The sequence below is a fragment of the Mobula hypostoma genome, chromosome 2 (genome assembly GCF_963921235.1).
Source record: "Mobula hypostoma chromosome 2, sMobHyp1.1, whole genome shotgun sequence".
In the NCBI taxonomy this organism is placed as follows: Eukaryota; Metazoa; Chordata; class Chondrichthyes; order Myliobatiformes; family Myliobatidae; genus Mobula; species Mobula hypostoma.
Window position 1 is genome coordinate 250544467 of NC_086098.1, and position 27771 is coordinate 250572237.

General features: G+C 40.8%; 1 protein-coding gene across 1 annotated transcript in view; it reads right to left on the minus strand.

The window, feature by feature from the left end:
- ctnnbl1 (catenin, beta like 1) overlaps positions 1 to 27771 on the minus strand; it is a 271790-nt gene that overhangs the window by 141464 nt on the left and 102555 nt on the right. Inside the window, exons 7-9 of the mRNA XM_063032890.1 lie at positions 6393 to 6484; positions 4098 to 4170; positions 3122 to 3180 (exon numbers count right to left, since the gene is read on the minus strand). Of these exons, the coding sequence (XP_062888960.1) occupies positions 3122 to 3180; positions 4098 to 4170; positions 6393 to 6484 (224 nt within the window). The remainder of the gene's footprint in view (positions 1 to 3121; positions 3181 to 4097; positions 4171 to 6392; positions 6485 to 27771) is intronic.

A 27771-nucleotide genomic window follows, 5' to 3' on the forward strand; every position in this document is an offset into this window, starting at 1 on the left:
GCTGTGATGCAACCAGTAAATATACTCTCCTCAACACATCTATCAAAGTTTTAGATGTCATGCTGAATCTTCGCAAACTTCTAAGGAAGTAGAGTACTTTCTTTATAATGACTCTTGCATGCTGGGCCCACCACAGATCCTCTAAAATGATAACACTGAGGAATTTAAAGTTGATGACTCATTCCACTTCTGATCCCTCAATGAGGACTGGCTCACTGACCTCCGATTCCCTCCTCCTAAAGCCAACCGTCATCTCCTTGGTTTTGCTGACATTGAGTGAGAGGTTGTTGTTGTGGCAGCACTTAGCCAGATTTTTAATCCCCCTCCTAAAGGTTAATTCGTCACCAGGTGGTGTCATCAACAAACTTGAAAATGGCTTTGGAGCTGAGCTGAGCTTCAGAGTCATAAATACGAAGTGAGAAGAGCAAGGGGCTAAGCACACAATCCTGTGGTGCATCCATGTTGATGGAGGTTATGGAGGAAATGTTATTGCCAATCCGAAATGACTGGGGTTTGCAAGTGGGGAAATGGAGGATCCAGTTGCACAAGGAGGTATGAGGCCAAAGTCTTGAAGCTTATTGATTAGTTTGGGAGGGGGGGGAAGAGATGATAGTATTGAATGCCAAGCTGTAGTCAATAAAGAACATCCTAATGTATGTATCTTCGCTGTCCGTACACTGCCCCATAGGTGATGGGGGTGCTTAATAATGGATGTTGTTTTTCTGAAGCACTGCTCCTTGAAGATGTCTTGGATACTACGGAGGCTAGTATTCAAGATGAAGCTGACTAATTTCACAACTTTCTGTAGCTTCCTTCAATCCCATGCAGTAGCCCACGCCCCTACCCCCATATCAGACAGTGATGCAGCCTGTCAGAATGCTCTTCACAGTGTATCCATATAAGTTTTCAAGTGTTTTAAGTGACAAACCAAATCCCTTCAAACTACTAATGAAATATAGCCACGGTCTTTCCTTCTTTATAGCTGTATCGATATGTTGAAACCAGGTTAAATCCTTAAAGATCTTAACACCCAGGAACTTGAAATTGCTCACTCTCATATGCCCTTGTCTTACTCTTCCTGAATTCCACAAGCAGCTCTTTCATCTTACTGACATTGAGTGAAAGGGTGTTGCTGTGACACCCTTCAACCAGCTGGTATATCTCACTCCCGTATGCACTCTCATCGCCATCTGAGATTCTACCAAAAAAGGTTGTATCATCAGCAAATTTATAGGTGGCATTTGAGCCATCCAATCATGAGTATAGAGGGAGTAGAGTAGTAGGCTAAACACACACCTTTGAGATGCGGCAGTGTTGATTGTCAGCGAGGAGGAGATATCACCAATCTGCAGATTGTGGTCTTTCAGTTAGGAAGTTGAGGATCCGACTGCATAGCGAGGTACAGAGGCCCTGGTTCTGAAACTTATCTATCAAGTAAGTAGGTATTCTTGATGGTGATGCAACAGTGGTCCAGTGTGTTGCTTCCACTGGTATTGCAAGTGATTTGTTGACGGTAATTATTTAGTGACTTTTTCAAGCTAGCCTGGTTAAAATCCTTCAATATAATGGTGTGTTGTTTCGTACAGGTTAATCCCATTGCTCCCATCATCTAGAGCCTGTTTGACATTGGCCTGAGGTGGAATGTACACTGCTACCAAATATATTGTTGATCCTTCAAAAATACTGCATCTAAAAAACTGCATTTGGAACTCCTTAAGCAGAATACATGAACTGGAGCTGTTTGAGATGGCCTTCTGGTCCATTCGCTAAAATAGTACAGGACTGTGCAATTAGAAAGAGACAATTAAAGCGGCCTTGCCGGTGAGGCCTACTATAAAAGAATATTTCTTCAGCCTCATTGACTGATAATGTCAAAATACAGTTTTGCAGAGCAAAATGATAAGACAACAACATTTGCTTAGACCTGCAATGTGACTTAATAGTTAATAGGAGCTTTGCTACTTCATTTCTAACAATGGGAGGTAAAATGCTTGGAGGTTTTATTGTTTCGTAATTTTTTGGGATGCTCAACTCAAACTATGCATGATTTAGTAACTGTGAGGAGGAGGAAGAAATCTAGTCAGAAATAGATCTGTGTGATTCAGCAGTATCATATCTTTTTGTAGTACTTCTCAAGATTGTGGCTTTCAGCAAATCATCTATCAGTTTAGTGAATCAGCCAGCCTTCCTTCAGTTGAGATTAATAATGGCAGAAAATTGAAGTTCAGAAACCAAAATAGTGAATCCAAATATTGTGACTTGAATGAATTTGTGAGAATTAATTTTAAAACCTAATCCTAATTGAATTCTGGAGTACTGTGCTGCATCTACTAAGCATATTGAAATAAGTCAGCTTTCGTTTTGAGAGAAAGTTTAAACCCACCTTGTGATTGAGTACAGCAGCTGACTCCGTGCAATATTAAGGAACTATGGCATTCCGATTAATGTCTCACAGGTGGGCATACAAATACACTCTTCACACAATACGGGCTAACAACATGCACCTCAATCAAAACTATTGAGAGATTAACTACAACCCTGGGGGATTGACAGTTTTCATTTAACAACTTTATTAAGTTATGGGAGTGACTTTAGTTTAATTCACAGTATTGTCTTTCACTATTTACAATCTATGGGGCTTTCTGGGGTAATTTAGTTCTCATTTGATGAAGAACTAGTAAGGGTTTTATTTCCCAGTTCAGTACACCACACACCAGTGCAGTTGGTGGCGTAATGCATCTTTTAAGTTGGACTGCCAACCGCCATTAAAAGTCAGAAGATGATGATTAATTAATTATCTCAATAGGGTTATGCATGAAATAGATCCTCAACAGTATTTAACAACAGTAACTTTATTTTAAAGGAATTATTCTTACTCCATTCCCCTCATATAGCGATCATACATTTCTAGAAGTATTATTTACCAGTTTTACCCACGATGTTATCATAGCTTCGTAAGTGTTTTATTTACTATAATACATCCTGCTCTACTCTCACATCAAAATGCATTTTGAATCATCAATCAAAACCGCTTTTTCCCCGAACAACAAAGAATGGGACATAACACTACAACGCATTAAGAACATAAGCAAGTGAGGCTGGAGGCTAAGCAGAAATTTACCGATAGTTGCTGCAAAAGTACATCAATCCCTTCCTGGTCACCGAGTAGTTCCCTGTTGACTGAAAAGAATGGAATAATTTGTCAATTGTTATGTCATTAAATATGGGAATACTGTGCAGAATCAAAACTGAATTATATATACACATTCAACAAGAGGGAAAAAATTAACTAAACCAGCGCAATCTGTCGACCTGAGTAATAAAGATTTAGGTAACAAAATGTCTATTTAGTCACTGGAAGCCATTAACCTCTTCAGGTAATTCAGCTTCCTGCTGATAATGATAAATGAATCCATGAAGAATAGCTCACTATTCTGTTTTAGCACTACTTGATTTCATTTCGTCTTGCAACTTACAGAAACTAGAACTAGAGGTCATTGGTTAAGGATGAAACGTGAAATATTTAAGGGCAACCTGAGGGAAAACTTCTTCAATCAAAGGGTGGTGTGTGGAATGATGTGATACTCAATGGCTCTACTGCATGTTCTTTACTGGGCCAGCACAGATGTGGACTGATGGATTCCTGTGTTATTAATTGTCTATGAGCCTCTCATCACCTTTTTTTGTGATCTTAAGAATTTGTTACGAGTCTAAAATGTTGAAACTACAAGCCAGTTCCCAGAATATAAAAGCATAAAGCAACGGGAAAACAAAGCAGAACTTGTGTCATCAGGCAGAAGTGCCTGGAGTAGTTACTTCAAGTGTGAACGCAAAATGCCAATCTTTACTGACAGTTCCTTTAGGAACAAAGCTCTGCTGTATCCAAATATACAATTGGCAAAACTTAACCTAATGTTAGATCATGCCTATCCTTCAAACATTATTAGGTAACATAACAGTGCTTGTGAATGCCAATACCAAAGAAGATAGTGGGAAATAGAAACGCAGGATGGCTGAAAGTACTGTGGATTGAGGAAAGGCAAAGTGTTTACTATCGTCATGTATTTCATTCTTCTAAGAATTAAAGGAAAACATACCATCATTATTCTGAAGCAAGATGGCTAGAATTTCACTGCAGTAGAGCTTGTTGGCGTCAAAAGGTATCTTGGCCTGTTTTAAAAATAACATCAAACTGATTATAATTTGTCAGTACTCTACAACAGTGAACTAAATAAGAGACAACAGAAGGAAATCTGCACTCAACATACAGGGAACAAACCTTCACGCTCATTGTCAGCTGCTGATTTTAACCCAAGAAAACTGGAATGACGGGTCTTCTGAAAAGTAGCCACTTTCGTAGGTACCTCCTGTGCCTAATAAAGTGGCGACTAAGCGCATATTTGTGGTATTCTGCTGTAGCCCATCCACTTCGGGGTTCAACATGTTGTGTATTCAAAGGTGCTCTTCCACACAGCATTGTTGAAACGCCTGGTTATTTGAGTTACTGCCACCTTCCTTTAAGCTTGTTCGTCTGGCCATTCTCCTCTGACCTTTCTTATTAACAGGGTGCTCCTCCCCAGAAATGCTGCTCACCGGATGTTTTTGTTTTTCGCACCATTCTCTGTAAACTCTAGAGATTGTGTGTGAGTGGAAATCCCAGGAGATCAGCAGTTTCTCAGACACTTCTGGCACGAATAATCATTCCATGGTCAAAGTCAGATAGATCACATTTCTTTCCATTCTGATGTTTGGTTTAAACAACAACTAAATCTCTTGACCACATCTGCATCTTTTTATGTACGAGTTGCTGCCACATGTTTGGCTGATTAGATATCAGCATTAACAAGCACCTAATAAAGTAGTACTGAGAGTACATAACAATTGATGCTGTCAAAAGTCTCTCTTTAATTGCGAATTCCATGCCATTGACAACATCTCACTTGTAAAGGAAATGGAGGACAATGGGAAACCTATAAGATTCGTAACATACATACCTGACATTAGTCATTAGCTCCTTGCATACTTCACAACTAGTACAGATCAATTTCTATATAGCCAAGATTTGGATGAAAATGTAAGGGCATGGCTAGCAAGTTTGCAGATGACACTAAAGTAGACGTAAGTGAAGAACGTTGTGGAGAATTACAGTGGGACCTTGAGCAGCTGGGTAAGGGAGCCAAGGAATGTAAAATGGAGCTTAACTCAAAGCGCATTTTGGAAAGTCAAATCAAGACAGAACATTCACAGTGAATTGTGGGGCTTTGAGGAGTAATGTAGAACAACAGCGTAGTGAAAGAGGCTTTTGGCACAATGGCATTCATCAGCCAGGGCATTAAGTTCAGAAGTTGGGAGATTATGTTGCAGTTGTACAAGATGCTGTTGACGCTGCACTTGGGGTATTGTATTCAGTCCTGGTCACCCTGCTAAAGGAAGGACATTAATAAAATAGAAAGAGAGCAGAAAATATTTACACAGATTTGCCAGGAATAGAGGGACTCGCGAGGATTAGACAAGCAAGTATTATTTCCTTGGAGTGAAGGAGACTGAGAGATGATCTTATAGAGGTATATAAAATCATGAGGGACTCAGACAGGGTGAAGGCACTCAAGTCTTTTTCACAGGGTTGGGGAATCAGGAATCAGGGCATACGTTTAAGGTGAGATGGGAAAGATTTAACAGGAAATTTCATAATATACACTGAGGATGGTGTGTATATGGAATGAACTGCCACAGAAAGTGGATGAGGCAGGTACAATAACAACTTTTAAAAAGCACATTTGATCAAGTACGTGGATGAAAAGCTGTAGACTTTAGAAGGATATGGGACAAATGCAGGCTTCTTGATCTGCAAGGACCAGTTGGCCGGTGGGCCCATTACAGTGCTGTATGACTCTATCACATTTCTGATCAAAAAGGCGAATTATATTAAATCAAGTCTGACTCCCTCTGTAGTATGTTCAACAGAGCTCAAACAATTTTGATCCTGAAAGACAACCCACACGCAACAAAAACATGTATTCAGGAAGTTCTGTCAAATTAGTTATCAATTTAAATATTAATTTTGTAATTTGAATGTGAAACTTTGTTATTCTTTATTATCTGTACAGTATTTAGAATTGTCTTCCGGTAAATAGGTTCTGCACGAACTGTTTATTCTCTAAATGCAAAAAAGCAAGCAAGACAAATTGATGGAATTGTGCAATGTTAATACATCTTCAGAGGCAAAACCTCTTTCCCACAAGACAACTGCTTTTAGATAAACCAGCACGTCAACTGGTCTCATGAATAAGGTGGGACAAGCAACGAATGTTAGCCATGCCACACTCAGAGGAATAATTTATTTTAGAAGACACATTGAAAGTACAAAGAAATTTAATGGTGCCAAGCCCTACCTTTATTCGCTTCAGCATCCACTGCAGAAGACCTTGCTGAGCTGCTTCAGTGCACATTTCAGGGCGAAATTCAGCTAAGTTCTCTATAATAGCTGTTTTAGAAAGAAAGAGCACAGTGATAAAAGACAAATGACCTACTATTATGAAAGCTTCTGTAAAAATTCAAAGTTCAAGGTAAACTTATCATCAAAGTACATATGTCATTGTATACTACAGCCAGAGACTCATTTCCTTGCAGGCGTTCACAGTAGAACAATAGAATCAATGAAAAACTATATACAAAGACTGACAAGCAACCAATGTACAAAAGACAAATAGTGCCAATACAAAAACAAATAATAAATAAATTGCAAACAACAGGAATTCTGCAGAAGCTGGAAATTCAAGCAACATACATCAAAGTTGCTGGTGAACGCAGCAGGCCAAGCAGCATCTGTAGGAAGAGGTGCAGTCGACGTTTTAGGCCGAGACCCTTCGTCAGACCCATCGCTCCCTACATAACTCCCTTGTCCATTCGTCCCCCCCATCCCTCCCCACTGATCTCCCTCCTGGCACTTATCCGTGTAAGCGGAACAAGTGCTACACATGCCCTTACACTTCCTCCCTTACCACCATTCAGGGCCCCAAACAGTCCTTCCAGGTGAGGCATCACTTCACCTGTGAGTCGACTGGGGTGATATACTGCGTCCGGTGCTCCCGATGTGGCCTTTTATATATTGGTGAGACCCGACGCAGACTGGGAGACCGCTTTGCTGAACATCTACGCTCTGTCCGCCAGAGAAAGCAGGATCTCCCAATGGCCACACATTTTAATTCCACATCCCATTCCCATTCTGACATGTCTATCCACGGCCTCCTCTACTGTAAAGATGAAGCCACACTCAGGTTGGAGGAACAACACCTTATATTCCGTCTGGGTAGCCTCCAACCTGATGGCATGAACATTGACTTCTCTAACTTCCGCTAGGCCCCACCTCCCCCTCGTACCCCAGCTCTTACTCATTTTTATGCACACATTCTTTCTCTCACTCTCCTTTTTCTCCCTCTGTCCCTCTGAATATACCTCTTGCCCATCCTCTGGGTCACCCCCCCCCCCGTCTTTCTTCCCGGACCTCCTGTCCCATGATCCTCTCGTATCCCCTTTTGCCTATCACCTGTCCAGCTCTCGGCTCCATCACTCCCCCTCCTGTCTTCTCCTATCATTTTGCATCTCCCCCTCCCCCTCCAGCTTTCAAATCCCTTACTCACTCTTCCTTCAGTTAGTCCTGACGAAGGGTCTCGGCCTGAAACGTCGACTGCACCTCTTCCTACAGATGCTGCTTGGCCTGCTGCGTTCACCAGCAACTTTGATGTATGTTGCTTTAATAAATAAATTGATTTGAATAAATGAGTGTATTTATTATTTGATTTCGTATTTGCACATTTTGTTTACTTATTAAGAATAGCGAGAACATGAGGTGTACAGTCCTTGACAGTGAGTTCATATACTATGGAATCAGTTTAGGGTGAGCTGAGTGAAGATGGTGGTGCACTCGAATGCAGCTGCCTGTCGGGGGCCAACCAAAGGTGCCCCTTTCTTTTCAAAGACTACACTGGACTCCATGAACAAGGGGTACAGCAGGTCTACCACATCAGTATTTTGTTCATTTTTTGGAACTCCCAGAGGAGTTGGAGAGGATTCAGACGAGATGACCTGGGTGCTGACTGTGTTGCTGCCTGCTACTTGAAGACATCGGAGTTGGTGCGCAAAAACATTCTGCAGTGTAAACGTGATTGTCTTGGACGTTTCTCTTGCAATAAGCGCAAGACCTTGTTGGATGGTAGTTTGCCTCCTAGGTGCCAGGGTCTCAGATGTTTCTGGATGTGACCACAAAATCCTGAAAAGGGAGGGCGAGCAGCTAGAAGTCGTGGTACATATTGGTACCAATGACATAGATAGAAAAAGGAAGGGAATCCTGAAAAAAAGAATACAGGGACTTTGGAAGGAAGCTGAGGAGCAGGGCCTCAAAAAGGTAGTAACCTTGTGATTACTGCCTGTGCCACGCGACAGTGCAGATAGGAAGAGAACAAGGTGACAGATAAATGCGTGGTTGAAGAATTGGAGCAGGGGGCAGGGATACAGAGTTGAGGATAATTGGGACCTCTTCTGGGGCAAGTGGGGTCTGTACAAAAGGGACAGGTTGCAGTTGAATCCAAGAGAGACCAATATTCTTGTGGGCAGGTTTACTAGAGCTACTGGGAGTGATTTGAATGAAAATGGCAGGGGGATGGGAACCAGTATGATAGAGCTGAGGATGAGCCAATGGTTCACAAATAGATGATGGGTGTAACATGAATGTAACAAAGGACAAGCCAATGATTGGATACAAATGCAAACAGAATAAAGAGTTAAATTGCACTGCAGACGCAAAATTCAAAAAGATGAAGAATGCAGGACTGAAGGTACTGTATTTAAATGTGAGTAGCATTCGGAAAAAGGTGGATGAGCTCATGGCGCAATTAGAGACTGGTTGCTATGATGTTGTGGGCATCACTGAGTCATGGCTGAAAGAAGGCCATAATTAGGAGCTATACATCAAAGGATATACTTTGTATCAAAAGGACATGCAGGAAGGCATAGGCAGTGGTTGTGGTTCTTTGGTAAGCGGAGGTAATTATTGAACACTTTGCTTCAGTATTCACCAGGGAAATGGACCTTAGCAATTCTGGGGTTGACTTACAGCAGACAGAAATGCTTGAACATATAGATATTAAGAAAAAGCTGGAGCTTTTGAAAAGCATTAAGTTAGATAAGTTGCCGGGACTGGACAAGATATAACCCAGGCTACTGTGGGAAGCGAGGGAGGAGATTACTGAGCCTTTGGCGATTATCTTTGCATCATCAATAGGGACGAGAGAAGTACCAGAGGATCGGAGGGCTGCAAATGTTGTTCCCTTGTTCAAGACGGGGAGTAGAGATAACACAGGAAATTAAAGACCAGTGTGTCTGACTTCAGTGGTGGGCAAGTTGTTGGAGAAGATCCTGAGAGGCAGGATTTATGAGCATCTGGAGAGACACAATCTGAATAGGGATAGTCAGCATGGCTTTGTCAAGGGCAGGTCGAGCCTGATTGAATTCTTTGAGGATGTAACAAAACACATTGAGAATGCAATTTATATGGATTTCAGTAAGGCATTTGATACAGTTCCACATGCAAGGCCCATTCAGAAAGTACAGAGGCATGGGATCCAAGGAGACCTTGCTTTGTGGATCCAGAATTAGCTTGCCCACAGAAGGCAAAGGGTGGCTGTAGATGGTTTGTATTCTGCATGGAGATTGCTGACCAGAGGTGTTCCGCAGGGATATGTCCTGGGACTCCTCTTTGTGATTTTTATAAATGACCTGGATGAAGAAGTAACACACATAAAAGTTGCTGGTGAACGCAGCAGGTCAGGCAGCATCTCTAGGAAGAGGTGCAGTCGACGTTTCAGGCCGAGACCCTTCGTCAGGACTAACTGAAGGAAGAGACTGCACCTCTTCCTAGAGATGCTGCCTGAGCAACTTTTATGTGTGTTGCTTGAATTTCCAGCATCTGCAGAATTCCTGTTGTTTGGATGAAGAGGTAGAAGGGTGCTAATGACATGAAAGTTGGGAGTGCTGTGTATTGTCTGGAGAGTTGTCAGAGGTTACAGTGGGACATCGATAGGATGCAGAGCTGGGCTGAGAAGTGGCAGATGGACTTCAATCCAGATAAGCATGAAATGGTTCATTTTAGTAGGTTAAATTTGAAGACAAAATATAGCATTAATGCTAAGACTCTTGGCAGTGTGAAGGATCAAGATCTTGGGATCTGTGTCCATAATACACTCAAAGCTGCTGCGCAGGTTGACAGCGTTGCTAAGAAGGCATATGGTGTATTGGCCTTCATCAACCATGGGACTGAGTTCAAGAGCCATGAGGTAATGTTAACAGCTATATTACACCTTAGTGAGACCCCACTTGGAGTAGTTCTGGTCACCTCACCACAGGAAAGATGTGAATACTATACAAAGAGCGCAGAGGAGATTTACAAGGATATTGCCTGGATTGGAGAGCACGTCTTATGAGAGTAGATTGAGTGAACTTCGCCATTTCTCCTTGGAGTGACAGAGGATGAGAGGTGACCTGAGAGATATATAAGATGATAGGAGGCATTGATAGTGTTGATAGCCAGAAGTACTTTCCCAGGGCTGAAATGGCTAACAAGAAGGAGCATAGTTGTCAGGTGCTTGGAAGTAGGTACAGAGGAGATGTCAGGGGTAAGTTTTTCATACAGTGGTGGGTGCGTGGAATGCACTGCCGGTGGCGGCAGTGGAAGCGGATACAATAGGGTCTTTTAAAAGACTCTTTAATAGTTACATCGAGCTTAGAAAAATAGAGGGCTATGTGGTAGGGAAATTCTAGGCAGGTTCGAGAGTAGGTTACAAAATTGGCACAGCATTTAGGGCTGAAAGGCCTGTATTGTGTTGTAGATTTCTATGTTCTATGATACTGGTAGGGATGATGGCAGAGTAGTGATGGCTAAAGTTTCTGGGAATAGTTCATAAGGCATAGGATAGATATGTCCCACAGAGGAAGAAGTTCTCAAATGGCAGGGGTAGGCAACCGTGGATGACAAAGGAAGTTAAGGTCTTCATAAAAGCATATAAGGTAACAAAAGTGAGTGGGATGTTGGATGATTGGGAAGCTTTTAAAATCCAACAAAAGACAACTAAAAAGATACAAGAAGGGAAAAGATGAAATACAAGGACAAACTAGCCAATAATAGAAAGCAGGATACTAAAAGTATTTTCAGTTATATAAGGAGTAAAAAGGAGGTGGGAGTTGATAGTGGACCACTAGAAAATGATGTTGGTGAGGGAGTAATTGGGGACAAAGAAATGGCGGATGAACTTAATGGGTTTTTTGCATCTGTCTTCACTGTGGAAGACACTAGCAGTGTGCCAGAGGTTCATGAGTGTCAGGGAGCAGCAGTGAGTGCCATTGCTATTACAAAGGAAAAAGTGCTAGGCAAACTCAAAGGTCTTAAGGTGGATAGGTCACCTGGACCAAATGGACTATATCCAGAGTCCTGAGAGAGGTTGCTGACGAGATAACGGATGCATTGGTCATGATCTTTCATGAATCACTTGATTCTGGCATGGTCGCGGAAGACTGAAAGATTGCAAATGTCACTCCACAATTTAAGAAGGGAAGAAGACAAAAGAAAAGGAATTATAGGCCAGTTAGTCTAAGCTCAGTGGTTGGGAAAGTGTTGGAGTCTATTATTAAGGATGAGGTTTCGAGGTACTTGGTGACTAAAAAAAAGTCAAAGTTTCTGTAAAGGGAAACTTGTCAGAGTTACTTGAGGAAGTAACAAGGAGTCTGGACAAAGGAGATGCAGTGGATATCATTTACTTGGATTTTCAGAAGGCACTTGATAGTGAATTTTGGTGAAAGGAACAATAGTTCAGATTGCTATATAAATGGGGAGAAGGTTCCAACATCAGAGGTGCAGAGGGACTTGGGAGTCCACGTGCAAGACTCGCAGAAGGTTAATTTACACATTGAATCTGTGGGTAAAGAAGGCAAATGCAACTTTGGCATTTATTTCAAGGGGAGTCTTTATAAGACACTAGTTAGCCCGCACATAGAGTATTGTCAACAGGTCTGGGGCCCCCTATCTCAGAAAGGATGTGTTGTCATTGGAGAGAGTTCAGAGGAAGTTCATGAGGATGATTCCAGAAATGAAGGGGTTAACATATGAGGAGCATTTGACTGCTCTGGGCCTGTATTTAATGGAATTTAGAAGAATGTTGGGGGGAGCATCTCATTGAAACCTAATGAATGTTGAAAGAACTAGATAGGGTGGATGTGGAGAAGTTGTTTCCTGTGATGGAGGTATTCAGGACTAGTGGGCACAGCCTCAGAAGTGAGGGGTGACCCTTTAGAACAGAGGTAAGGAGGAACTTCTTTTAGCCAAAGAGAAGTAAATCTGTGGAATGCTCTGCCACAGACTGCAGTGGAGGCTAAGTCCATGGGTATATTTAAAGTGTAAGTTGATAGTTTCCTGATTGATCAGGGCTTCAAAGGATATGACAAGAAGGCAGGTGTATGGGGTTGAGTGAGCTCTCGGACCAGCCACGATGGAATGGCAGAGCAGACACAATGAGTTGAATGGCCTAATTCTGTTCCTATGTCCAATGGTCTTCTGGACATTGATGATATGAGATGCAGCCAGCCTGTTTCCCTTGTTTGGTGGTGAGACAGGCGACAAGGCAACCGCATGGCTTCAGATGTACTAAGACTAGACCTCAAGTGGGCTTGCCTGCTGCAACAGTCTAGATGAGACGATGCTGGAGGAGGTGTAGCGTCAAGTCTGTACTTGGTTTTGAGCTGGCCTCGCCTGTCAGTGCTGCCCTCCAGTGTTCAACTGGAAGAACGATAGGTTGGATTGCTGTGAGTTGTACAATCAATTTGAATGTCGCTCGGGGACTTGGACTATACACGTGTTTTCTTGTATAACAATGTGTGCATGTTTTTCTCTCTCTCACTATTTTGAATGTATGTTATGCACCTTGGCTCCAGAGGAACACTGTCTAGTTTGACTATAGCCATGAATAATCTGAATGATAATGAAACATGATTTGATTTGATCTGTTATCCACATTAGTTCAGGAGCCTGATGGGAGTAACTGTTCCTGAAGCTGGTGGTGTGGGACCTCAGGCTTCATTCAACCATAATATGGCACTTCTCTATTTTCTCCTTGGAAAAATACAGAAATTAACCTGAAAATGTCTCCTTATTTCTTAATATTCATTTTTTTTCATCAAAAATTACCAGTTGCGATTTTCCATTCAAATGCATTTTGTCCACAAGATTTATTCAGAGATGAAAGGGTATATTATGTCACCAAAAGGAAAAATCACAGATACTTCAGGTTTATTAAATAAATCATATTTACATATTCATAGACAATCAAGAAGTATTGGAATGGCTGAATAAAAGCCACAAGTACACAGAAACCTGAATGAAATTTTTTAGTGACATATTAGCTCCAGTACCAGCCACACTGCGGCTCCAGCATTCTCCCCTTGATACCTCAAATTATCCTTGCAGTTTTGAAGTTTTACTTACTAGTGTCTGCATGATGTATTTTATTCCAGCCCAGCAACCCACCTACCCACCTATTTAACCCCAGCCTAATCACAAGACAATTTACAATAACCAATCAACCTACTAACTGGTTTGTCTTTGGACTATGGGAGGAAACCAGAGCACTCGGCAGAAACTTGCACAGGACAAGAGAGAACGTACAAACTCCTTACAGATGGCACTGGCATTGAACTCCAAAATCATTAGAGTTAATAAAAACACAAAGAAGAATTCATATGCAAAACATTTCAACAATTGAATTAAATCTCGAAGTTGCTAATTATCTTTTTTTGGGGGAAGGGGGATGCGAGAGGGGATAGTTGCACATAGAAGCCTTGACAAATTTAACTAAATAATCAACATCCATGGGAATAACTGTACAAAATACTTACCCCATCACATTGTTCCCATAACCAAGTCCAAAATTACTTGACCAAGATGCATTTATTTATATGAAAATTATCATGAGGAAGCATATATGAGGGTATAAACATTATCCAGATTAATCTCCAAACACACTAAGTGTAGAAGCCAAAAGAATATTATTTCTAGATTACAAATTTAGGTCAGCATGTTTTTGCAAGTAGCACGCCTTGAAACCACCTCAATGGTAGTTGTTTATTTTAACGGGGGGAAAAGGTAGTATAAAGGCAAAGTAGCTACGAACTCTAATTTCAAATCTTGCCAAACCAAACTGACACATTTCAAGAGATCTTCATTGAAGTGGAGCCTATCAGTTGCAAAACCTCAGATGGAAAAGGGTAAGCTGGGGCTTCATTTTGAGGATCCAGTATCAAGCACCCAGAATGATTTAAAGGTAAAGTAGAATTTGTTTAAAGCAAAACTAGTCACACAGATGGAGCAGTTGTTATTCTGTTATCATGAATGTCTGGTAGAAGAAAAAAATTAAAATTGGACATAACTGAATATCTAATAACAAAAGTGGATTCGTATGCCTATCTTTTTTTTCTCACAAATTATATCTAATCAAGTATTATAAATCATATCGACATGAAGGGCAAGAGCGTTCAGAATCAAAATTATCACTGACATATATCATGAAATTTGTTGTTTATAGTAGCAAAATTTTGAGGTGTGCAAACACCAAGACAGAAGAGCACAAAGAGGATCAACTCTAAATCCATTAACACTAGCATCACCAAGAGCAAAACACTATTTCTTTTAAAAATTGATACTATAAAGTATCTTTATTGAACCTTCCCATAAAAGGCCATGGTAAAACATTCCAATCAAAGAAAATCCATTTGATGTTGAAAATGTTATCAATTACTTTGTAGCGTTTGTGTTCATAATGAAATAGTTCCAATAAATTATTCCCTTAAAAGCATTTTTTCCACTCTGTATATCTATTCAGGTTTTGATTTTGTTAACTAATAGCCCTGATGACTTTTATTTGAAAATGCAATTGGACCACATCAGAAAGGCAGACAATTTTGGTTTCAGTGAAGATCTTCCAGTCAGACTGAAGCACATGTACACAATCCTGTGCTGTATTTCTTTCGTTTGCGCCATCAAAATCATCATCTGTAAGTGTGTTTCAGTTCATAAAGGAGAATACTATCTGAGTAATATTTTGTGTGAATATTGTGTTAAAGTTTATTCCTGATTATCAGTAGTGTTTGATCAAAATTGGTAATTTAAGGGATATTTAAAATGATATTAATCTTCTTGCATACTTCAAAACTTTGTTTACTCATATTGTGTATAATGTTCATCAGAGACTTCTTGTTTGCTGATGACTGCGCACTCAACGCCAGCACTGAGCAGGAGATGCAGCATGAAATGGACTGCTTCTCACAAGCCTGCGACAACTTCGGACTCACTATCAGCACCAAAAAGACTGAAGTTATGTACCAGCCTGCCCCAGGAAAGCCATACCAGGAGCCGCGCATCACGGTGAAGTGCCAGAACCTCCAGGCAGTCGACAACTTCACCTACCTGGGCAGCATACTGTCTCGTGCAGTGAATATAGACGCTGAGGTCAACAACAGGATCGCCAAAGCCAGCGCCGCCTTTGGGAGACTCCGCGAGAACGTCTGGGAGCAGAGAGGACTCAGCCTTACCACCAAGCTGAAGGTCTACTGTGCAGTGGTCCGTACCACAGCAAGACCTGGACTGTCTACAGCAGACACGCCAAACAGCTCAACCACTTTCACCTGAGCTGTCTCTGCAGACTCCTCCACATCAAGTGGCAGGACAAAGTCCCTGACATGGAAATCCTGGAACGAGCTGGGCTCTGCAGCGTTTACACCCTCCTGCTGAAAGCCCAAGCCAGGTGGGCTGGACATGTGGTCAGAATGCCAGACAGCCGATTGCCTAAGCAGCTGCTGTACGGAGAACTGTGTCAGGGCAAGCGCTCAGTCGGGGGGCAGAAGAAACGTTACAAAGACTGCCTCAAAGCGTCCCTCAAAGGCCTGGGTGTCGACATCAACACGTGGGAGACGCTTGCCCTCGACCGTCCAGCTTGGCGCAGCAAGATCACCACAGGAGCCCGTGCAGCTGAAGTCAGGCGCATCATCGAGGCGCAACGAAAGCGTGCTGTGCGCAAGGCCCGAGCAGCATCCACTGCCACGACAGCACCCACCCACTTGTGTCCCACATGTGGGCGAGCCTTCAGGGCCCGGACTGGCCTCATCAGTCACCTCCGGACCCACAGCCACCAATCTCCCATTTGACTTTGAAGCCATGGTCATCTTCGACTACGATGGACGAACAACAACAACATAATGCTGACAACAGGAATTCTGCAGATGCTGGAAATTCAAGCAACATATATCAAAGTTGCTGGTGAACGCAGCAGGCCAGGCAGCATCTATAGGAAGAGGCGCAGTCGACGTTTCAGGCCGAGACCCTGAGGGTCTCGGCCTGAAACGTCGACTGCGCCTCTTCCTATAGATGCTGCCTGGCCTGCTGCGTTCACCAGCAACTTTGATGTATGTTGTTGTAACATAATGCTGTATCTAATTTATATGTAAGTCAAACTTCCTATATTCCTAATCACTTACGAATGTGTGATTTGCAATTGATAGCTTTGTGGCTGATGATACGGAATTAAGTGGAGGGGGAGGTAGTGCTGAGGCAGCAATGCGAATGCAGCAGAACTTAGACAATTTGGAAGAATGAGCAAAAAAGTGGCAGATGGAATATAGTGTTGGGAGATGTATGATAATGCATTTCGGCAAAAGGAACAACAGTGCAGACTATTATCTAAATGGGGAGAAAATTCAAACATCAGACGTGCAAAGGAACTCAGGAGTCCTTGTGCAAGATTCCCAGGCAGTTAATTTACAGATTGAGTCTGCGGTAAAGAAGGCAAATGCAATGTTGGCATTTATTTCAATGGGAATAGAATATAAAAACAAGGATAATGTTCATGCTTTATAAGACACTAGTCAGGTCGCAACAGCTTGGGCCCCATATCTCAGAAAGGAGGTATTGTCGTTGGAGACAGTCCAGAGGACGTTCACAAGGATGATTTCAGGAATGAAGGGGTTAACATATGAGGAGCTTTCGGCAGTTTTGGGCCTGTACTCACTGGAATTTAAAAGAAATGGCGGGGGTGGGGGGAAATCTCATTGAAACCTACCAAATGTTGAAAGGACTAGATAAGGTGGATATGGAGAGGATATTTCCAATGGTGAGGGTATCCAGAACTAGAGAGCACAGCTTCAAAACTGAGGGGTGAAAATCTGCGAATTACTCTGCCACAGACTGCAGTGGAGGCCGTCCGCGGGTATATTTAAGGTGGAAGTTGATAGTTTCCTGATCGGTCAAGGCAGCTGTACGGGTTTGAGTGGGATTTGTCTGAACTTTTATATGCCACTTAATTTCTAAAAATCTACGTATGACATATTGCTTGTTTTCCTCCAAAGATATACACACTTTGAATTAAATTCCTTCTGTTATCTCTTTGGGTCTTTCTGATAACCTGTATCATCCCAAAATCTTGTAGTCTTCTTCAGCATTTACTCTCATTTCAAATGTTATACCACATGTATCTAAATAATCTACACACAGATGATTAAAAATGCACCAGCACCAACCCTCTGGGCTCCAGCCCTTCAAACATTCTGCATTCTGAGTATGCTCATTAATCCTAGTTCACTGTTTCCAGTCTGTCAGCCAACTTTTCTTCCAAGCTGCTCCAATTCTTTTTGCTAACACGTCTGTTTTTTCTCCTTCTAATAAGCCTCCCAAGAGATATCTGGTCAATCATGTTCAAAAAATAATTACCTGCCTGTCATTAGTCAATCAACTCAGCTCAAGACATGACCGTAGAAGCTCTAAAGGGCAGTATTCAGCTGATTTATCAATAATCTTCCTTCCATCAGAAGGTCAAAAATTGAATTTCATTTGACGATTGCAAATTGCTCAAATCCATTCAAAGTGCATGCCAGTATGACACAAAACCTAACGCACTCAGGCTTGGGCCAAAGAACAGAAAGTCAATTTGCAGCACACAACTGCCCATTATTAACCCGCTCCAGGAAGAGAATGTTCTAATGGCTATCTTTAGGTGTCATCAGCGTACTAAGGGTACTATTTCAGATCAAGAGACTAGGTATCCAATAGTAAGGATCTATTCCTTATCCATCTATAAAATACGAGTCAAGAGTGCAATAGAAAAATCTTAACTTGCTCCAACGAATACGGTTCTAACAATAGTTCCATCCAGGACAGTAGGCACTATTCACTAGCCATCAGTGATGCAATGTGTCTGCAATATATATCATCAACTAAGTGTGCTGCAGTTATTCAAAGTTACATCAACAATATCCCTTACAATCCGTGACCTGCACTGTATGAATGATAAGGCAGCAGGCACAAGGGTACACCACTACCAGCAAGCTTTCCTTCAAGTCACAGACACATTGGATAGATTTCACAGCTCCTTCATCTTTCGCTGGGTCCAAATCTTGAACTGCTAAAAACTGACACAGAACAGGATAGTTAACTGTGAAATGAATATTGATAAAACTACCAATATATGCACAAGGATTGGACTGGTCCGTAGGTTGAAATTCTGAATTGGAGGAAGTTCAATTTGATGGGATCAGAAAGGATCTGGATCGAGATAGGCTGTTTTCTGCAAAAGTGTTACTTGGTAAGTGGGAGACCTTCAAAAGTGAAATTTTGAGAGTACAAAGCTTGTATGTGCCTGTCAGAATAAAAGGTAAAGATAACAGGTATGGGGAACCTTGATTTTCAAGAGATATTGAAGCCCTGGATAAGAAAAAAAAGCAGCATAGCAGGTAGGAACAAATAAGGTGCTTAGGAAGTATACGAAATGCAAGAAAGAAATCAGGAAGGCTAAGACAATTACTCAGGAGATGGACACAGTCTCTATAAATGAGGCAAAGCAACATCAACTTCATGGACCCTAAACAGATTATAGAGGAGGAGATGTTTGCTGTCCTGAGACAAATCAGGGTGGATAAAGCCCCAGGGCCGTACAAGGTCTTCCCTCAGACCACGTGAGAAACAAGTGCAGAAATTGTCAGGGCCCTAGCAGACACTTATATCATTCTTAGTGACAGTTGAGGTGCCAGGGAACTGGGGGATAGCCAATGTTGTTCCGCTCTTCAAAAAAGCCTTTAAAAACAAACCAGGAAATTATTAGCTGGTGAGCCTGACATCAGTAGCAGGGAAATTATTGGAAGGTATTCGGAGGGACCAGATATATAAGTATTTGGATAGACATGGGCTGATTAAGAATAGTCAGCATGGCTTCGTGCATGGTAGGCCGTGTTTAGCCAATCTTATAGTTTTTCAAGGATGTTACCAACAAAGGTGATGAAGGGAAGGCACGGTCCCATATGAAGGTGGGTCCCTTGGCATTCAAAATCAGGTAGTAAATTGAATTAGACATTGGCTTTGTGGGAGAAGCTACAGAGTGGTGGTACAGAGTTGCCACTCTGAACAGAGGTCTGTGACTAGTGGGATCAGTGCTGGGTCCGTTGTTGTCTTTCACCTATATCAACCAATTAGATGATAATATGGTTAGCCGGACCAGCAAATTTGCGGATGACGCCAGCGAAGGCTATCATGGCTTGCAGATAGATCTGAGCCAACTGGAAAATGAGCTGTGAAATGGCAAATGGAATTTAATGCAGATGTGTGAGGTGTTGCACTTCGGTAGATCTTACACAGTGATTGGTAGGGCACTGAGGTGTGTGGCAAAACAAAGGGATCTGGGAATACAGGTCCATAATTTGTTGAAAGTGGCATCATAGGTAGGGTCATAAAGAAAACTTCTGGCACATTAGTTTATATAAATCAAAGTACTGAGTACAGGAAATAGAACGTTATGTTGACATTGTATAAGATGTCGGCGAGGCCTAATTTGGAGCGTTTTGGAAAGATATAAATAAGGTTGAAAGAGTACAGAGAAAATTTACGAGGATATTGCCGGATCTTTATTCCTTGGAACATCGAAGATAGAGGGGAGATTTCATAAAGGTATACAAAATTATGAGGTGTAGATTGGGTAAATGCAAGCAGGCGTTTTCCACCGAGGTTGGGTGGAATTACAACTAGAGGTCGTGGGTTAAAGGTGAACGGTAAGAAGTTTAAGGGGAACAGGAGGGGAAACTTCTTCACTCAAGGAGTTGTGAGGGTGGAACGAGCTGCCAACACAAGTGGTGCATGTAAGCTTGATTTCAACATTTAAGAGAAGTTTGGGGGAGGTAGTAGTTCCTGTGCAGGTCGATGGGAGTAGTCAGTTTAAATGGTTCAGCACAGCTTGGTGCAGTGATATCAGCTTCTCAACATCAAGCTGAAGGTCCCTCAAAAGGAGTCTCCGACCCTCACGTTCAGTAATTTTACAGTTTGTTTTGCTGCTATGAAAGAAGTTGGGCGACTGAGCTCCACTAAATATCATGCTGGAAAGGCAATAAAGAACATCTTGACCTTCTTTCACAATGCAGGATCGTGATCAGAGATCTCTTTCTACAACCAACTCTTGATATGATTTTTTTTTAACCTTGGCTTCAGGTCAAAGTCATTTTGTAGCAAAGTCAGTTCTTCCTCCACCCTTCCTGTTAATTCCTCGTTACAACTGTTTAGGAATGAATTCATTATCCAACCAGGAATTTGGATCCAGTAAAGATCCCAAAATCTTTTTGACATGTCTTTATACAGCTCAGCCAGATTGGCATGGTATACTTGAAGATCAGCATCTGGCATTCTTTCTTTCTCTTCCAACTCAGAGAGGCTTAGAAATTGCACTTAACTTAGACAGAAATGTTGAGATGACTGATTTGACTTTCATGTAATTGCTTTGTAATTGAAGATTAATTTCATTAAATTTTGCAAATAATTCTGGCAAATAAGCAATGTCATGCCGAATATTCAAATTGATTACTGAATGAAGCATTTGAGTCCTCAAAGAATTTTATCAGTTTCAAAAAACACATAAAAGTATCTCAGGTAGTTTCCTTTAGAGAGCCACCTGACTTTCGTCTGCAACTGCAAGCATTCCAACTGTTCATAATTCTCAATCCAAAGTTTTTGAAATAGTAGCGAACTGAGTGCTGAAACTAGATTTTATTCACCACTGTGATTACTGCACTTAATAATTTGTGCAGCTGATCATTAGGGTTTTTGCAATAAGATGTTGTCTATGAAGACCTTCTACAGGGGCATCATTGAAAGCATACTGACTGGCTGTCTCACCGCCTGGTACAGGAACTGTATCAACCTTGATCGCTGGGCACTGCAGAGAGTGGTATGGACAGCCCAGTGCATCTGTGGATGTGAACTTCCCTCCACTGAGAACATTTACAGCAGCAGGTGCAAAAAGAAGGCCTGGAATATCATCGGGGATACCAGTCACCCTAAACATAAACTGTTTCAGCTGCTTCCATCTGGCAAATGGTACGCAGCACTAAAGCCAGGACCAACAGGCTACAGGACAGCTTCTTTCTACAAGCTATTAGACTGAAATTTCACGTCTGTACATTGTGATGGAGTTACAACGCAAAGATTTTTACTCCCTCATGACGTGGGATGGATTTAAATAAATTCAAAATTCAGTGAATAGTTGACATGTTAGGTACAGCTTTCTTCAAGGAAGTACTTTATACTTTATTGTCACCAAACAATTGATACTAGAACATACAATCACCATAGTGATATTTGATTCTGTGCTTCACGTTCCCTGGAGTACAAATCGATAGTAAATATTAAACATTTAAATTATAAATCATAAATAGAAAATAGAAAAGGGAAAGTAAGGTAGTGCAAAAAAACCGAGAGGCAGGTCCGGATATTTGGAGGGTACGGCCCAGATCTGGGTAATAACCCCACAGTGGTATCCTGTTGTTGCTGGTGCCTCATCTGTTGCACAAGCAAGAATGTTGGTGAGCAGAATATCTTTCTAATTGAAAAATTGCTCAACAACACAAAATATTAACACCCCCTTCGTATTTCTAGTTTCCTTGCAAAAAACAAATTTTGAACCATGCTTTCATCTTTTATGAAACGAACATAACGAAAAAGCAAAGATTCATTGCCTAGCAAAGTTGCCTCATCCAAATTCTGTTGTCCTAAGTATGTTGCACAATGTGTCTTCCACATTCTTAGGAGATTTCATCTATTCATCTTTAAATATAGTTGTCACTGAGTCTGGTGACTTGTGCAAAACCATACCCACAACCTCCCTTACCGTTGGTAGAATAATCTCTTCTCCAATTGCATGGGGCTTTCCAGATTTAGCGATGAGCATTGAAATGTTGTATGAAGCACACAAACCATCAATGTTTGTGAAGTGCTGGCAAACCTGTTTTGAAGTCTTTTCCATTTCCAGAAGTTTTCACCAGTAACTGAAAATAAGCCAAGTTCTTGTTTGCTTTATCAGAATGTATACTCTTCAAATGGTCCAACAGCCTCAATGGTTTCATTGCTTCATCTGAAAAATCTTCTTCACAAAACAGCTACACAGACTTGGTGGTGGTATAAATCCCCATTTCTCAGTATACTCCACACTATACTGTTTGTATGTTTTTTCCCCTTTGGTTTACTTCTACCATTTTTGTTATGGGTTACCAACCATGGCCAGTCGCCTAATGTTTAAGTCTAACCTCAATCTCTACAATTGATAAAAAGCAAAGTTATGATGTCATCATAGTTCAGGCAAAATACGACTCTCTGACAAAGTTGAGCAGTGATATCTCATTTGGCCTGTGAGCTAGAAAAATGCAGTCAAGGCTATTCGAAAGGGCAGATTCCGAACCTTATCCCAATGAACTCCACACCCTAATTCACAGAAATTCCATCACTGTGTGATTAGAATATGGGAATTGTACCAGCTATCACTGTACTACAGTAGTGAATGGAAATAACACAATTTCTTCAGTCCAGGTTTCTCACGGTGTGACAAGTACATTGTAACATTGTTTTTCAACAACTAAAAATGTGCTTTGAACAAAGTCTAAGAGAACGGCAAGTTAGCAAGAGACGAAGTCAATATGCGATCATTGCAATCAATAATGAGGCACTGAAGATCAAATCCTTATAATAAACAATTCATTTCTTTAATTAAGCCTGTAATCCCTCAGGTGCTCCCCTTGCTACCGAGCGCCCTCCCCATTTCTCCCTTTATCTTTATCCCCCCCCGCCCGATGCTCCCACACCCCATAGGGGTCGAAGGAACCACTGCTCTACGTCAATGGAGGCAGTTCAATTTAAGTTCCATCCATGTGTGAAACTGTTTTTACATACTTCACTCTTAATTCTCTTCTCCTGTATCGTGCACCTGTAAATTAGTCCCCAAACCCCAACCATTCTATCCAGATCCATCATTTTATGTACTTCTATTGAATTCCAACCCCCAGCATTTTCGTAAAAAAGGAGTCCCAGGTGCATTATGTTTGTTACAGTTGTTGGTCATGCCACAAACTATCTTTGTAAATCTTTTCCAGAATTAAGTTTAATGTCACTGATATATGCTATGAAATTTGCTATTCTGCAGCAGCAGTACAGTGCAATACATATAAACTACAAATTAAAATAAAGTATATATATTCAAAATTTAATTAATTAAGTTGTGCAATAAGAGAGCAAAAAAGTAGTGTGGTAGTGTTCATGAGTTGGTTCATTTGCCTTTCAGAAATTTAATGATGGAGAAGAAACTGTTCCTAAAATGTTGAGTGTTTGTCTTCAGGTTCCTATACTCTTCCGTGATGAGAAGAGAGCGTGTCTTGGGCGTTGAAGGGTCCTTGAATCCCATGACGAAGGTAGCTTTCCAAAATCTTCCTAATACTTTCACATCCTCTCCAAATGATCTCACATTTACCATTTGTTGACACTGATATAATACTTACCCATTTTCTCACACAAATGAGTTCCTTTTTTATACTTCTAGCTTACTTATAAAATACATCAACATTTTTATATTATAGCTATTCTTTTCTTCATGCATGTATTACAGTCATTTTACATTCTGATATTTAAATATAAAGCACACAACATCCTTTGCAAAAGAAAACAAGATTTAACATAGCAATGTTCGAGGCAAGCTGTTCAGATCAGTCTGATGACTTATAAAACTGTGCACCCTATAGAATCCATTCTTCATACGCTGTGCAAAATGTGTACACAGATGGGTTTGCATCTGTGCCAACTGACTGAGATGGACTGGTGCACAAGAAATGGTTTTCATTAGGTAATTTTTACGCTATTGATTTTTCATTAATGTGATATACACTCATGACAGAAATCTGGCAAAATGTAAAGAATGATACAGTTCTGCCAGCTGTGTAAGGAACAGAAATTAATTTTAAGCACTGAATCATTACAAGGATCAAAGTTAAACACTTGTGACTAACAGAATCCCATCTGATATAATCCAGTTTAGGACTGTCCCTAACAGTCATAACATGTTCCTAACATTTAGATACTCATATCGTACTTGAGTTTTTTTTTTACAGGGGAAACAGAGGTCAATGGGTAAAACAATTAGCAAAAACATCAAGCTATTTTGCAGTGTCTGATCAGGACTATTACTTAAATGGAACTATGGATATTAAAGCATTAATTCACTGAAAATATTAACCATGACAACTATTACAAATATTATGAGGTAGTAAATTGTATTAGATATTGGCTATGTGGGAGAAACCAAACAGTGGTAGTACATGGTTGTCACTCTGACTGGAGGCCAGTGACTACTGGAGTGCCGCAGGGATCAGTGCTGGGTCCACTGTTGCATGTCATCTATATCGACAATTTGGGTGATAATGTGGTCAAATGGATCAGCAAATTTGCAGGAGACACCAAGACTGGAGGTGCAGTGGACAAGGAGGAAGGATATCATGGCTTGCAGTAGGATCTGGACCAGCTGGAACTTAATGCAGACCAGACATTCGAGGTGTTGTACTTCAATACGTCCAGTCTAGGTAGGGCTTACACGGTGAATGGTAGGGCACTGAGGAGTGTAGTAGAACAAAGGGATCTTGTACAAGTATATAGTTCATTGAAAGTGGCATCACAGGTATGAGGGTCATAAAGAAAGCTTTTGGCACATTGACCTTTATAAATCAAAGTATTGAGTATAGGAGGTGGGACATTATGTTGAAGTTGTACAAGTCACTGGCGAGGCCTAATCTGGAGTACTGTGTGCAGTTCTGATCACTTACCTACAGGAAAGATCTAAATAAAGTTGAAAGAGTACAGAGAAAATTTATAAGGATGTTGCCAGGTCTGGAGGACTTGAGTTATAAGGAAAGATTGAACAGGTTAGGATTTTATTCCTTGGAATGTAGAAGATTGACAGGAGATTTGATAGAGGTATACAAAATTATGAGAGGTATAGATAGGGTAAATGCAAACAGGCTTTACCCACTGAGGCTGGCTGGGACTACAACCAGAGGTCATGGCTTAAAGGTGAAAGGTGAAAAAGTTTAAGAGGAACATAAAGGGAAACTCTTCGCTCAGAGGGTCATGTGAGTGTGGAATGAGCTGCCAGCACAAGTGGTGCATGCAAGCTCAATTTCAACATTTAAAAGTTTGGATAGGTACAAGGATGGAAGGGGTATGGAGGGCTGTGGTCCCAGTGCAGTTCAATGAAAGGCAGTAGGCAATTTAAATGGTTGGTTGGACACAGACTAGAAAGCCCTGTTTTGTGCTGTATTTTTCTATGACTCTACAGACTTTGCATCTTATTTCATGATAAGCCAAAATGACGTAAGGCTGCAAATTTATCTGAGCACATCAATGAACCCAGTGGCCATTTTATTACGTCTTCTGCTGCTTTAGCCCATCCACTTCAAGGTTTGATGTGTTGCACATTCAGAGATGCTCTGCACACCACTGTTGTAACGCATGGTTATTTGATTTGCTGTGTCTTCTTGTGAGCTTGAACCAGTATGGCCATTCTCCACTGACCTCTCTCATTAACAAGGCATTTTCACCCACAGAGCTGCTATTCATTAGATTTTTATTTGCTTTTTGCACCATTCTGTGTAAACTCTAGTGACTGTTGTGCATGAATATCCCATGAGATCAAGAGTTAGGTTTTGAAAGGAAAAAGATTTTGGCCTTCTAATAATTTGTTAGACTCTGACATATGCACTTGGTGAATAATGAACAAGAACAAGCTTCCTAAATCTACTGTAAACACACTGTTCAGCAAGACTGTGAATACACATTCCATCAGGAAATTGTACAATATTTATCAATGTTTAATGTTCTCAATACTAAACTGTAATCATTAAAAGGCAATAAAAATAATTACCTAATGACCGTGTGGCAGACTCTTATGAAAAATAGCCCAGTTCTTAAATGGTATAAAATCAGAAGGTGGCAAAATTTAAACTGCAAAAAAAAACTGCATGATTTAATCAGTAAATGGAATGCAAAAATAAGATTTATCCACTAAAAATGAAGAATTGCTCAACATGGTGGTAATTCAATCCTTTTATGCCTGGCTAAAGTATCAAATATGTATGCTTCAGGTGAGGCTGCACATCTCGCTAAGCTATTCAGTGTAGTCACAGCAACGATATTTTCCTGACAGTGTGGAAAATTGCCGAAGTAGATCCTAAACAACAAGTTCAACCCCACAACCATTCAATTAACTTGACTGATGTGCACAGATCTGCTTCTGAGCTGTCAGGCAGTCTAAACATGCCCAATATATCTAATTTCCAAGATGCAACTGAATCAGCCAGTTGTATTCATTTGATTTTTTTTATATATTGATGAGACTTTTGAAACCTTTGATTTGTTTTGAAAAAGGGAAGAAAGACATAGTTGAATGGATATAAAGTCTTTAGTTACTGAATACCTATTCTTTGATTTGCCAGAATAGAGAATTCAAGAGGCAAGTATAATTGGAGCGGGGATGAGAGACGGGATTTGCTCAAAGGAATGAGATATTTTCTCAGGAGAGAGGTAGACGTGAGCAAGAGAGCTAAATTTTTCCAATAATCCCTACTCCCGATGCAGTTTAGGGAAGGTTCCTTCTCCATTATACCACCCATCACCTGACAGAAATGAGTTGATCAGTAAAGATAAAAACAAAACAGGTCATCAAAGAAAACCAGAACATACTGTAGAAGGAAAAGGCAATAAAATGAAAATCAGAAACAGCTGAAAAAATGGATTCTCCCAACCTATACAGATGTTGTCAAGAGTATTAAGAATATGAAACTAAATCAAAATAATCTTCACTTTTTTTTGTCAAATGTAAATCATTCTAATTCAAAAATATTGGTAGCTTTCAGGCTGAAATATTTTCAATTGAAATGCTACAAGTCAGGGTAAGCTTCTCAACACTTCACCAAAATGAGGCCAAAGCAGGTGAAACATTCTGATAGAGTGCTGAGAGCGAAATAAATTAGAAAAAGTAATAGAAGTGTGCAAACATCCAAGCCGGTGTCATAGACTATTAGTGTTCCCAGTTTGTATCCCCATTAGCATTCCCACTGGTGGGTTCATTTTATAATACAACTGGGCCTTCCTTCCTCAAAGATTAACTGGGCTTGACAAACACATTGCCTTGCTTCTTTCCGAATATAAACTAAGGCAACACAAAACAAGTAAACATACATCTCCCATTGAAAATAATGCAATTTAGAAAAACCAATTAAATCCACAGATTGACTAGTTCCTCCAGATTGGTTCTCACTCTCACCGGCAATGATTTTGATCAGGCTTCAGGAACATAAATTCAATGGGAACAATGGCCAAAAATCATATAGAAT